Source organism: Bubalus bubalis, chromosome 2, assembly GCF_019923935.1.
Source record: "Bubalus bubalis isolate 160015118507 breed Murrah chromosome 2, NDDB_SH_1, whole genome shotgun sequence".
Taxonomy (NCBI): Eukaryota; Metazoa; Chordata; class Mammalia; order Artiodactyla; family Bovidae; genus Bubalus; species Bubalus bubalis.
The window spans coordinates 184,935,143-184,948,732 of record NC_059158.1 but is presented as its reverse complement, the minus strand read 5'-3'; the positions used below and the strand labels follow the sequence as shown (position 1 = coordinate 184,948,732).

Below are 13,590 nucleotides of genomic sequence, written 5' to 3'. Positions count from 1 at the left end.
AGGGGCTTGGAGCGAGCTGTGGTCTGGCAGTACGCGTCCCACTGCCCTCAGCTGCCTCCCTGGATGTGGATCTGGCTGCGTGCAGGGAGACGGACGCCGGCAGGTCATGTCTTGGGGTTACTGATCCGCTGATGTTCCAAGAATAAGGGAGTTCCCTGCTCCCTCCTAGGGTCACTGACCATTGAACGCAGGTCATAATCAAGCTGTGGGAATTAATAAGCCTTGGCCATGGTGATTAATTGCTGGCGATGATAATTAGCTACTAATTCATACTCCATTGGTCAAGGTTGCCATGATTTAGTTTTTGGAATATAGAGTCCCAGGTGCCAGGTGATTAAAACCTTCCAAGGTATTCCTGGGCAAGGGATTCTGGAATGTCAGCCTCGTGGAAGGGTCATTTCAAGGACCTTGACAGCCAGACTGCTGGACTTGGAGCTGAGGCTCTACTTCACGCAGGTGGTGAGTGGTGGAGGAGGTGGGGAGGAATATTGGGCTACAGGACAACTTGCCAGGCAACTAACTGACTCCTCAAGGGCCAATCCATCCCATCTCAATAAAGAGCCTGACCTGGGGCTCAGGCCAAAAGCCTGGGCAATGTTCTTGATTTTTCTTGTTGCCCTTCCCCTGACACCCAATCTACCAGCTAATACTGACAGCTGCCCCTCCAAAACGTATCCCGAGTCTGAGCACAGCTCCCCTTCTCTGTTGTCACGGCCACCATGACAGCCACAGCGTTTCACCAGCCATCTCCCCGCTTTCTCATCTTTCACCCTTGCCCCCACACTTTACTTGCCACACAGCAGCTTGAAAGATAAAGTCACAAATGTGGGAGCTTCTCTTCCCCAACTTGAAACTCCACAATGCACTTGGAATAAAACCCACATTTTCCCCCATGGTCTGCATGGCTGTACACCATCTGACCCCTTCCTACCACCCTCTCCCACCTCACTTTCTACTGGTCCCTATTTCACTCACCAGGGTTTGTCCCACCAAGGAGCCAAGCTCATTCCTGCCCCAGGGCCTCTGCACTTGTTCTAACTAGCAAACCCCCGATCTCAGAAGGTCTGGGGCACTCATGCCTAGAAGCAGCCACATGATGAAGACTCCTCCTGCGACCTCTGCAGGGGAGGAAACCAGCATCCACGGCGCTCCTAAAAAGGCCGGAAGCCACCGGACAGGCTTGCAATCGGGGCTGCTAATCCTCCCAGTTATGGAATTAAGAGCCATCTGCTCCTTGGAAGGAAAGCTATGACAAACGTAGACAGCATATTAAAAAGCAGAGACACAACTGTACCGACAAAGGTCCGTCTAGTCAAAGCAAGGGTTTTTCCAGTAGTCATGTGTGGATGTGAGAGTTGGACCAGAAAGAAAGCTATAAGCACTGAAGAACTGATGCTTTTGAACTGCGGTGTTGGAGAAGACTCTTGAGAGTCCCTTGGACTACAAGGACATCAAACCAGTCCATCCTGAAGGAAATCAGTCCTGAATATTCATTGGAAGGACTCAGGCTGAAGCTGAAGCTCCAGTACTTTGTCCACCTGATGCGCAGAACTGACTCCTTGGAAAAGACCCTGAAGCTGGGTAAAGTCTGAAGGCAAAAGGGGAAGGGGGTGGTAGAGGAAGAGATGGCTGGATGGCATCACCGACTCAATGGACATGAATCTGAGTAAACTCCAGGAGATAGTAAAGGACAGGGAAGCCTGGCGTGTTGCAGTCCATGGGGCTGCAGAGTCAGACGTGACTTAGCGACTGAACAACCACCACCACACCATCCCACACGTAGGCCTAGGCTATGGGCCACAGGCACACATACAAATGACCCAACACCCAGCCAGTATACTCTTTGGAAAATCTTGGAGGGGAACACGAACTCTGCCCTGAGTGGAGCTGGAGTTAACACTAGCCTTCAACTGCTGTGCAGCCCCAGTACCCACCCCAGTCTCCACCCTTGGAGTCCAACTGGTCCCCCTGGCCTAGGTAGAGCAAGGGACAAGTCCAAAGTCACGCAGTGTGTGTGGACAGACCCAGGGTTACAACTCACACCCCTGGGCTCCTTCTCTCACCCTTATCTCAACAGAGCAGCTACCGCACTTTGAACTTCACCGTCTAACACTGTGCTGTGCATTAAAGGATGAACAGCACCCACGAAGCCTGGCACTAAATGCCAGGTGTACCCCAGGCATCATGATAAGCCCCACCTTCCCTACACAGCCACATGCACCTCCTTGGGGGTACAACCTCAGCAGTACAACCTCCATTGCCAGGCACTGAACCAGCCTCTGCACTCAGTACAGCTCTGAGTTCGGGAGCCGGGGTGACCAGCCTGGGGTTGACCTCGCCCCTCCATAGAGAGCAGCAGCATCCCAGACCTTTGGGAAGAGATCACTGCCAAGCCCTTCCCTTGGGGGTGGGGGGCTGCCCTCAAGACCAAAGGAAAGGAACTCAGGCAGAAACTCAGGCAGTTGCCACACAGACTGGTGTTTGAATTTTCATCTGATTATCTTTATAGCTGAACGGCTTCGGACAAGTTCTTGATCTCGCTAAGCCTCAGTTTCCTCGTCTGTACAATGGGGGCAAGAATATCTTTTTAATCTGGCTTTTGTTGAGATGCAATGAGAAGACACATGTGATGGACCTGGCCAGCACCTAGGATGCAGTAAGTGGTCAAGTGTGAAAGTGTCAGTCGCTCAGTCGTGTCTGACTCTGCGACCCCATAGATTTTAACCTGCCAGGCTCCTCTGTCCATGGGATTCTTCAGGCAAGAGTACTGGGGTGGGTTGCCACTCCCTTCTCCAGGGGATCTTCCCGACCCAGGGATCAAACCTGGGTCTCCTGCAGTGCAGGTGGATTCCTCACCGTCTGAGCCACAGCGTGATTCTATAAATTAGTCCTCAGATAAAGGTGGCTGGAAAGTGAAAGTGTTAGTCACTTAAGTCTTGTTCAACTCTTTGCCACCCCATGGACTGTGGTTGAGAAAGGGTGGCTGATAGTACCCTTTTTATGATAAATTGTCATGTTTCCTAGATCCTTAGATGCTAGGAAGCAAGGACTGCTGGGGTGAGGCTGTGAGCTGCTGAGTCAGCCTGGGGACCTGTCTCACCGCTCCCTGAGGGTCCGAGGGCACTCTCAGGCCACGTTCATACAACCACTTACCCAGCACACCGCACTGCCATCCCTCGATGGGCCAATTTTTCTTTTTTCTTTTGGGTTATGCCATGTGGCTCGACGGATCTTAGTTCTCCAACCAGGGATTGAACCTGGGTCCCAGCAATGAAAGTGCTGAGTCCTAACCACTGAACTGCCAGGGAATTCCCCCAACTCTTCTCTTCTTATTTTCTATTTATTTATTTACTTGGCTGGGCTGAGTCTTAGCTGTGGCATCCAGCATATAGGATCGAGTTTCCTTGATCAGGGATTGAACCTGGTCCCCCTACATTGGGAGTGTGGAGTCCTAGCCACTGGACGACCAGGGAAGGCCTCCCCCTAACTTTTCTAATTGTACATGTTATATAGCATTTGAAATATTAATACTGTTTCACCCTCAGTGAATTCTTTTTCATACAAAGAAAGCACACCTACCTCCAGTCCCATGCCCCCTGGGCCCCCACATTGGGCGCTGGACTGACTTACAAGTCAGGGTGTTCACACTGGTGGGGAGAGTGTGGCTGGAGGGGTGGGGCTTCTAAGATGCACCCCGACTCAGGGCAGGACTTGACCTTAGATAGTTCCAGGTATGACTCCTGCCTTTTCATGGCTTGTTCTGGGGGGACAATGAAGGACACTCAGGTGGTAACAAGAGTAGTTCAAGGCCAGTGGTCATGGGAGCCGAGGGGCCTCTTCCGAAACCCTCCTCCAGCTCCACCTTCTTAGATGCTGCCCCGTCTGGCCGCTCCTCAGGACCCTGCCTCTCGGGGTGCTCGCTCTTGGTTCTGGCCTCATCAAATCCCCTTAAAGGCAGCTGTAAGGATGAGGGTTCTATCATTTCATCTCCTCGTTGGAAGGAGAACACCAGTCAAGAGTGCATGGTGGGGAACTTCCCTGGCGGGTCCAGTGGTTAAGACTCCAAGGTTCCACTGCTGGGGGCATGGGTTTGATCCTGGGTTGGGGAACTAAGATCCCACATGCTGCATAGCCGAAGATAAGAGTAGACTCTGGAACCATGATGCCTGGGCTCAACTCCTGCCCTCCTTCTCCCCATCAGTGTGACCTCAGGCAGCTGATTCCCCTTTCTGGGCTGCCTCGGCCTCGTCAGCACAACGAGGGGGCGGGGGCCAGCATCATCTACCTCCCAGTGCTGTTGAGGGGCTGAAACAAATCATAAAAGCACTCTGCTCAGGGCTGGCACACAGTAGGCACTCCATGAGCATCTGCCCCAGGGAGGATTCCTCCCGGCGCCCAGCAGAGGGCCTGGCACGCGCAGTGGGGCTCAGTTCTTACTGGCTGAATGCGTCAATCAGTTCAATACCGATAACAAGCTTGCCGAGTCTTAAGGATCCTGACGGAGACCCAGGCCACCAGGTGACAATGTGTGTGTTCCACCACGATCGAAGATGACCTCTCAGGCTTTTCTGATTTATCGGCGAGGCAGGCTTTGCAATTCAGTCATAAAGACCGGGTCAGAAAGCGGAGCCGGGCTTGCAGTGAAGGTGGTTTTGTCTCCTGCAGCTGCACCTCCTTGGGTCCCATTGCCCGGAGCCAAAGCTATCTTTGGATTCAGGGTACAGAGGGCGAGAACCATGATTCAGCTACGTCTCTGGCTCATAATTCACCATGAGACTCACTGCCTTAAATGGAATTTGAAACTTATTTTGAAATTTCACCTCTGATTACCTAACCTCCTGAGCCTAATTTCCTCCCAGTGGAGATAACAGTTATCTATTCTAGCAGTTGATCTAAGGATTATATATTACACAGTCATTCACCATCTGTGTTACATGACCCACAGCAACTGGGTAACTTTTATCTATTTGTTTATTTGTGTAGGCTGTGTCTCATCTTAGTTGCGGCAATCAGGGTCTCTGAGGCATCACGTGGTCTCTCTAGTTGCGGTGTGTGGGCTCGGCTGCCCTGCAGCATGTGGGATTTTAGTTCCCAGACTAGGGATTGAACCCACGTGTCCTGCATTGCAAGGCAGGTTCTTAACCACTGGACAACCAGGGAAGTTCCTAGGTCACTTCTGAAGACCACCAACTGCTAGTAAACCAGCCCCACCTGGCCACACTGTGGGTCCTGGACCAATGGTTCTCCACTAGGGACGTTTTTGTGCTCCCCACCCCCATCCCAAGAACATCTGGTAAAGTATGGAAACATTTCTGGTTGTTCCAAGTCAGGGAGGGCTACTGGTGTCTGGTGAGAAGAGGCCAGGGAGGTGGCCAAATCTCCCAGAAGGCACAGCGGGGCCCCACCACAAAGAGTTATCCAGTCCCCAATGTCTGCAGTGCCGCGACTGTGAAAACCCGGTTTAGTGAGCTCAGGTTCAGTTTAACCGTCAACATATGAAAGGCTTGTTTTTCCAGCTAGGCAGGCCAGAGGCTTCATGGGTTGTTACCGGGTGAGGAGAAGAAAATGGTTAGCGTGCAAAGAAATTCCACCCTACTGCTGCCAAGACGGCCATCGTTCCGTGACTAAGATCCCAACATCGTCAGTAAAAGGTCAACCTTCCAGGAAGTTCTGAGACCTGCAGCTCTTCATGTTGATTTCCTGGGCTGATTCCACGACTAACCACCCTGCCTCACACCCAGAGAAACGCAGCCACACAGACAGACAGCTTTCTTCTGTGCTGTGTGACCTACCCGCTCAGTCTCTGCAGAAAAAGACGGCTTAACCCTACAGTCCAGACAAACCGCCTTGCTAGTGCCTAAGCTTGCGCTCTAAGGAAAGACCATCCATTCTTCCTTCTATCCATCCATTCTACCATCCCTCCATCCATCCAACAAACACTAAATGCCCACCATCTGTCCACCAGCATTGCAGACACTGGGAAACAACAGTGAAGAAGCCAGACAGGAGCCCTGCCCTCACGGAGCTTACGAGATAGGCCTTGAACAACTGGCCCAACTATGACACTGACCTTCTCCTTACAAGATCCTCGACTGTGTTCTTAGGACCAAAGACAGCTTTGTTTTGCTTTGAAGTAGCATTGAGCGCTTGCCTCTTCGTATTTGAAATTGAAGTTCAGAGAAGTGACTTGACATCACGAGTGTCTCGGAGACAGGATGAGAGTCCAGGTTTCCTGGTTCCCAGGAGTTTGCCATTTCTCTGCGGCCACCGCGGCCTGCAGCACGCAGGGGCTGCGTCCTGGGCGCCAGCTCTGCTCTCAGCACTTGACCTGGGTTATTCCACTCAGTCCTCACCACCGCCCTTCGAGGTAAAGAGTACTGTGGTGCCCATTTGATGCCCAAGGAAACGGAGGCAGAGACATTCAGCAACTTGCTGATGAATTTTAACACCAGGCGGGCAGATCCCCCAGTGCTCCCAGTTCTTGGTCCTTCGGTTCAGTTCAGTTGCTCAGTTGTGTCCAACTCTTTGCCACCCATGGACTGCAGCACGCCAGGCCTCCCTGTCCATCACCACCTCCCGGAGCTTGCTCAAACTCATGTCCATTGAGTCGGTGATGCCATCCAGCCATCTCATCCTCTGTCGTCTTGGTCCTTGGTTCTTCATTAATAAGGACAGAGTTGGACAGGACAACAGCAGCCGCTCCCACTCTGGGCATCATTTTCTCAACTACAGGCTTCCGCTTTACCCTGATGGCACTTTGCAGATAATGTGTTGTTTCGTTTGTTTGTTTTTTACACATTGAAGGTCTATGGCAACCCTGCATCCAGCATCTATCAGTGCCATTTTTTTCCAACAGCATTTTAAAATTAAAGTTTGTCCACTGGATTTTTCAGTTCAGTTCAGTTGCTCAGTCGTGTCTGACTCTTTGTGACCCCCTTTTAGACACGGTGTTATTATACACGTAACAGGCTACAGTATAGTGTAAATATAACTTTAGATGCACTGAAAACCACATATGGTCACGTGACTTGCTTTACTGTGGGGGCTGGAACTGAACCTGCCATCTCTCCGGGGCCCACCTGTGTCCGACGAGGGCCATCTGGATGGTTTGAGGGGCTACCTACCTCTGCCTTCTGGGGAACTTTTGAGCCCTTCCACCAGCTCCCACTGGGGGTCCTGGTGTGTCACTGACCATGCTCCTATTTGTAGATGCCAGCATCTGGAGGGGCTTTGAGACAAACCAAAGGTACCCCTCAGATGCTGCCAGAGACTTGTATTCTTTAGACATGCATGCTCAGTTGCTGAGTCATCTCCGACTCTTTGTGACCCCATGGACCTCTCTGTCCATGGAATTTTCCAGGCGAGAATACTGGAGTGGGTTGCCATTTCCTCCTCCAGGGAACCTTCCTGACCCAGGGATTGAATCTGCATCTCCTGAGTCTCCTGCCTTGGCAGGCAGATTCTCTACCGCTGCGCCACCTGGGAAGCCGGCTTAGATGTGAGGGATTATTATATTCCCATGGGGATGCCTCTGCATCCCTCCAACTCCTATGGGTAAAATCTGAGAAGGTTTTTGTTAACAGCACTTATTTTAGAATGTCGGCTCTGCCACTTAACAGCTTAGACCTGTTCCTTTACCTCTCTGAGCCTCAGTTTGCTGATCCGTGAAGGGGAATGTCTACATGAAAGGATGGGGATGAGGATGCTGTGAAACAATGTTTGACAAGGCCCAGGGGCAGTCACCAGCATGAGCAGGGGCTTAGCAAGTGGGGGGACTCTCCAGAGAAATTTAACAGGCAATGCCAGTCTGAAACTCCAATACTTTGGCCTCCTAATGCAAAGAACTGATCATTTGAAAAGACCCTGATGCTGGGAAAGATTGAAGGCAGGAGGAGAAGGGGACGACAGAGGATGAGATGGCTGGATAGCATCACCGACTCAACGGACACGAGTCTGAGTGAACTCCGGGAGTTGGTGGTGGACAGGGAGGCCTGGCGTGCTCCAGTCCATTGGGTCACAAAGAGTCGGACACGACTGAGCGACTGAACTGAACTGAATGCCAGTTTAGAGGCTGCCTACGAGAAAGCCCCCAGGAGGGCATGAAGTACCAGACGATGATATTACAGACAGGCCACCTCAAACCCACTCTAACTATTCTGGGAGAGCCAGGCCAAGGGTACACACAGCAAAGGGCGGTAAGTTAAGGTGTCCTGGGGTGCTCATGGGCGCTCAGAAGGGTTGTGATTGGCAGGTGCGGGCAGGTGGCGGGCTAGGATACACATGGCTCTGGGAGACAGAAGGGAGAGTCTGGCACACACAGGAGCTGCTTCCCCCGTGATAAGGCCGTGGGACAGAGGGCTGGCCCAGGAGGCCAGAGACCTGGTTCCTACCAGAAGGCCACCTGCCACCGTGTGCTGCCGGGAAAGCCCCTTCCCTTCTCTGGTCCCCAGTCACTCCTCCTGCAAATATGAGTCTCACCCAAGAGGACCCTGACCCTCAAGATGGGAACAAAGCCTCCCAGCACCCCTCAGGGGGCAGGGAGGACTCCAAGTCTGCACAGCCCCCGGCAGCCGTCTGGCCTCCCAGCAAGTGCTTGGACCCGGTGCTTTGTCGTTACCATGACGATCATGTGAGCGTGTGTGTGTGTGTGTGCTGACCAACTACCCTGCTCTCCCGAAACCCGCGCCCCAGACCTCCGGGCAAACCACCTCTCATTCTAAGAGCATCCAGGACGATCGAATACTCCCTCATTTCAGTTTGCAGAAATAAAAGGGATTCTGCCGAGGATTCTCAGACCAGCTCCACCACATCCTCAGACCACAGCTCAGCCATGCGGCTTCATTGGCTAAACCTGCGTTCCCAATGCATGGGGCCCGCGTTCCATCCCTGGTTGGGGAACTAGATCCTGCATGCTGCAACTAAGAAGCCCTCGTGCAGCGAAGATCCTGAGAGCCCCAAGTAAGACCCAGTGCTGTGCCGTGCTCAGTCGTCTCTGACTCTTTGCGACTGCCAGGCTCCTCTTTTCCTGGGGATTCTCCAGGCAAGGATACTGGAGTGGGTTGCCATACCCTCCTCTAGGGGATCTTCCCGACCCAAGAATTGAACCCATGTCTCCCAGTGCAGCCAAAATAAATAATCTTTTTTTTTAAAGGAAGACGTGTTACTTCAGGCTGTGCCTGCATAAAAGCAGGGGCTGGGCCAGATCACCCTTGCGTGATCCGCATTCAGCTCTGAGATACAGAGTTAAAACTTTCGCGTGGCTGGAAAAGGGCCACGTTGGGGTTTGAGCCTCAGAGCTGCGCTTCTCAGACTGTAAACTCCACGGGAACCGCCTGGGACCCTGTGACCGTGCAGAGCTCACTGGGCTCCGGCCCCCGTGACCCTCCTCTGAGCGCTCTCTCCTGCCAACGCTCCTGTGTGTGCTACGCCTACTCGTGAAATCCTGTTCTTCTTCCTCCTCTTCTTACCCCTCCAATCCCCCACGAGCCAGAGTTTCGGTGGAGACTCGGGGAAACTTCTGTTTATAAAAAGTGTTTATTTATTTGGCTGAGTTGGTCTTAGCTGTGGTACGTGGGATCTTTCGTTGTGGTGTGCAGGCTCGCTAGCTATGGCGAGTGGGCTGTGGGATCTTAGTTCCCTGACCAGGGATTGAACATGTGTCCCCTGCATTGCAAGGCCGATTCTTAACCCCTGGACCACCAGGGAAGTCCCTGAAACTTCCCTTTATTACACGGTGCAGAGGCTGTTGGAATGTCATTTTCAATTCTGTGTTCCTTCTCCCTGATGTCAGCAGAACAGACCTTGGAGGGCAAGAGCCAGGCTCCAGAGCTACTGAGAAGGTGAGACTGGGGGGTGGAGTGAGGAATCAGTAAAACCGCAAGGAGCATCACGCCGCTGGCGCTTGGCACGAATGGAGAGCTCCCCGGCCCCCCAGCGCTACTGGCTTCCCTTCCCTTTCTTGCTCTGAAAAGGCCACGAGCATGGGACCACAGAGCAACACCTAACCCTGGCTTCCCTGGCTGAGGGGGAGACACGTGCCCACAATTTACAGAACTTAGGAACTATCAACTCACCATCCTTGAGTGAGAAGCTCAGAAGGTCCTGAGGGAAAAGTAACAGGAATTAGCGATAGGTTGATACGTAACCAGCCTGCTCACTGGACATACATTTATTGACTCTTAACAATAAGTGGGAAAACAAGGCAGACAAAATACCTTTGCCCTGCATTTGAGTGGCAAGCCAGACCAACAAGCCAGCACATAACCAAACAAATGCATAAGAACTTCAGGGAGTCAGATGAAGGAGGGCAAGGGCTGTTTTAAAAGTGCTCCGCTGGCACCGAGAGCCCGGGCCAAGCATCTGCCTTCTTCAAATGCACACAGAGGAGGTGAGTGACACGCCCAAGGGCACACAGCAGAGCTGATGCTTCCGAAAAGAGGCACCACAGCTTAACGGCTAGGAACACGGGCTTCTGAGTCAGATGGCCAAGCTTCAAATCCGCTGTGTGACCTCGAACAAGTTATTAAACCTCTCTGTGCCTCAATGTTCTCATCTATAAAATGGGGATGATCACTTTATCTACCTCATAAAATTGCTCTGAGAATTAAATGAGTTCATATGAGTAAAGGTGCTAACATATAAGAAGCAATGTTTAAGTAATAAATCAATAGTAAATATTCGATAATGATCGATCATCGTATCATCAGATATTATGATGCAATATTTAACCTTTGAACTCCCCCCACACAACTAGAAGTGATATTCAGGCTGACTCTGAGAGGAAGCTGTCTACTTTCCCCAGCAGCTGCTACCTGGGCAGTGGGTGTACCTGAGTGATCACCAGTGGGTCATCCTTCAAGATGGGGTCCTTCAACAAAACCTCAGCAAATACGTCTGCTCCTTCGCCTCCCAGACCACTGGCAAAAGCAGTCATGGTAGGCAAGACGGCTTCAGACAGGTCCAGCCACTTCACCAGGCCAGCCACAAAGTCTGTGCAGAAGGATCTGAAAGACAAACACAGCTGAGACCCTGGACCATGCAACTCACAAGACGAGACATGTTAAGGGATGTGAAGAGCTGGCATCTACAAAAAACCATGGCAACTGTGGCCCATGGAACATAGCGAGAGAGCCAAACCTGATTTCAGGAGAGCGGATCTGACCTTACTCCACCAAAACTTTAACCACAAGGAGCTGATAAACCATAGGAATGAGGGCAATGAGCAGTTAGTTACTGACCAAACACCCTGAGCCCAGCCTGCCCTGAGGGCTGTGAAATAAAAAATGAGCAAGACGGATCTTGGATAAGAAGCTCATTGAGGGGTAGAGACCCAGATGGAACTAACTGGTCTAGCGCCATGCAACATGCTAGGACAGAGGCAGGAATCCAGCCCTGATGAGTCCAGAGAGGGGGCCCCGAATCCATCTGGGAGGTGAGGGGTGGCAACCAGAAAAGGCTTCCCGCAGATGGAGACCTCCTGCTGTTGGAAACAGCCATGGACATGCTTTCTAGAAACACGCTGGCCGCCGCAGAAGTGGACAAAGTGTGGAGGAAGTTATGCAACCATCACCGTGGGGTCTCTGTCCATACTGAGTATTTGAGCTGAGTCCCACAGGGGTCCCTGGGTGGGGGATGGATGGGGTACTCCAGGGCAGAAGGGACCCCAGGAGATGCAGGAAGCCCATGGCATCTTGGGGGCACTTCTCTGGTGACTCAGATGGTAAAGAATCTGCTTGCAATGCAGGAGACCCAGGTTTGATCCCTGGGTGGGGAAGATTCCCTGGAGAAGGGAATGGCAATCCACTCCAGTATTCTTGCCTGGAGAATTCCACGGACAGAGGAGCCTGGCAGGCTACAGTCCGTGGGGTCACAAAGAGTCGGACACAACTGAGTGACTGACACTTTTTCACTTTCGTGGCATCTTGGGGACCCTGGCAGAGCCCACATCAGGCTTTGATTCAAAGCTACCACTGGGATGTGGAGCAGGAGAGTCAGCCGGGAGGTGATTAGGCAAGTTCTGAGAAAAGGTTTCCCAGAAACAAGCCAAGCTCCCTGGTCGTGGGGGTGACCTTAGGAGGCTCTCTGCTGGCATTGCTTGGCTCTGGTCTCCATGGATCCCAGGCAGCACACCCAACCCATTCCTCAGAGCTGCTGCTGCCAAAGCCCAAGCAGAGAGATCTCTGCAGGCTGGGCCCGTGCAGGTGGGTGCAGGACTCAGGTTCAAATCCTGGGAACACCACCGTTTTGGTCCAGGTTCCCAGGAAGTAGCTCTGAAATGATTACTGGGGATTCCCTCAGGTTCAACACCTGTGGATGGGCAGGGAGGATGAAGAACTTGGTGGGTGGGAGGGAGCTGAGATCCAGTCTCAACAGAAGTCTCAGCTGATCCTGTGGGGAGATCTGAAGATGGGGTGACCCCTGAGAGATGTCCCCCAGTGGGGCGAGAGGGCTGGGCCTTCATACCCTCATATCAGAGAGTCATCGGACAACAGATACCCCAGGAAGTGGGCAGAACCCTGGGCAGGGTGGCTCTCTGCAGCTGAGGCAGGCCCAGCCCACGTGGGTGGCCCCCTCTGCAGTCGGTGGAAACGTCCTTCACTGCTGAGTGAGGCTGTGAAAGTACCTTGATCTCTCTGTGCCTCGGTTTCCTTACCTGAAAATGGGTGTAAGAGACCGACTTCATAGAACTGCTTGAGGATTAAATGAGAAGCTACATATAAAGCACGACAAGCAAGGCTTGGCACGCAGTAGATAATTAATGTTGGTTAGCATCACTATTTACATTTTTTTTTAAACATATTTATTCCCTTGGCTGCACCGGGTCTTAGCTGCAGCGTATGGGATCTAGTTCCCTGACCAGGGCTTGAACCTGAGCCCCCTGCATTGGGAGCGCAGAGTCTTAGCTACTGGACCACCAGGGAAGTCCCAGCATCACTATTTTATTTACAAGGTGACCAAGGGAGGTAGTGAAGAGGGCTGAGCTGGGCTCTGAAACCTGACCCCTGGGAGAGTTCTGGCCCCCTCGGTGCCTGGCTTCACAGCCTCCCTCGCTTCTCTCAGCTTCATTTTCCTCTGTTGTAAAGTGAAGATGATAACAGGGCTGCTTCAGAGATTGGCCAGAAAGATTAAATCACAAGATAAAAGCACCCGGCACATGATAACCCTCCATAAATGTTAGCTACCGTTATTACAGTTACTATGATTTGCCCCGCTGGAATTACTGGAATTACCCTGGGGCGATGTGTGGGTGTGAGTGGGGGGCAGGGATGACTAAGTGGATCAAGTGTCGTTTCTGTGTCAACATGTATGCAGAAAGGGCTCGGGGCTGAGGGCAGCGGCGTGGCCGGGCCCTACGTCCATGGATGCAGAGAAGCGCTGCATCTCACGCGTGGAAGGGTGAAGAGCATGAACTCTGATCAAATCCAGCTTTGCCGTGAGCTGTGTGATCTTGGGCAAGTTACTCAGCCTCTCTGTGCCTTGGAAATACCGGCGAGAAGGACGAAACCTACTTCATGGGGTTGTCGAAAGGATTAGCCGAGTTAGCAGGTGTCACGTGCTCAGAACAAAACTGGCAGGTGTAAAGCCCTATAC

The 13,590-nt window shown here is 52.2% G+C and overlaps 1 protein-coding gene across 9 annotated transcripts in view; it reads right to left on the bottom strand.

The window, feature by feature from the left end:
* TMCO4 (transmembrane and coiled-coil domains 4) overlaps positions 1 to 13,590 on the bottom strand; it is a 103,512-nt gene that overhangs the window by 61,557 nt on the left and 28,365 nt on the right. For all 9 annotated transcript variants that reach the window (XM_025278830.3, XM_025278834.3, XM_025278831.3 and 6 more), the window contains 2 exons: positions 10,829 to 11,003; positions 10,074 to 10,101 (listed from right to left, as the gene is read on the bottom strand). In XM_025278830.3, the coding sequence (XP_025134615.2) occupies positions 10,074 to 10,101; positions 10,829 to 11,003 (203 nt within the window). The remainder of the gene's footprint in view (positions 1 to 10,073; positions 10,102 to 10,828; positions 11,004 to 13,590) is intronic.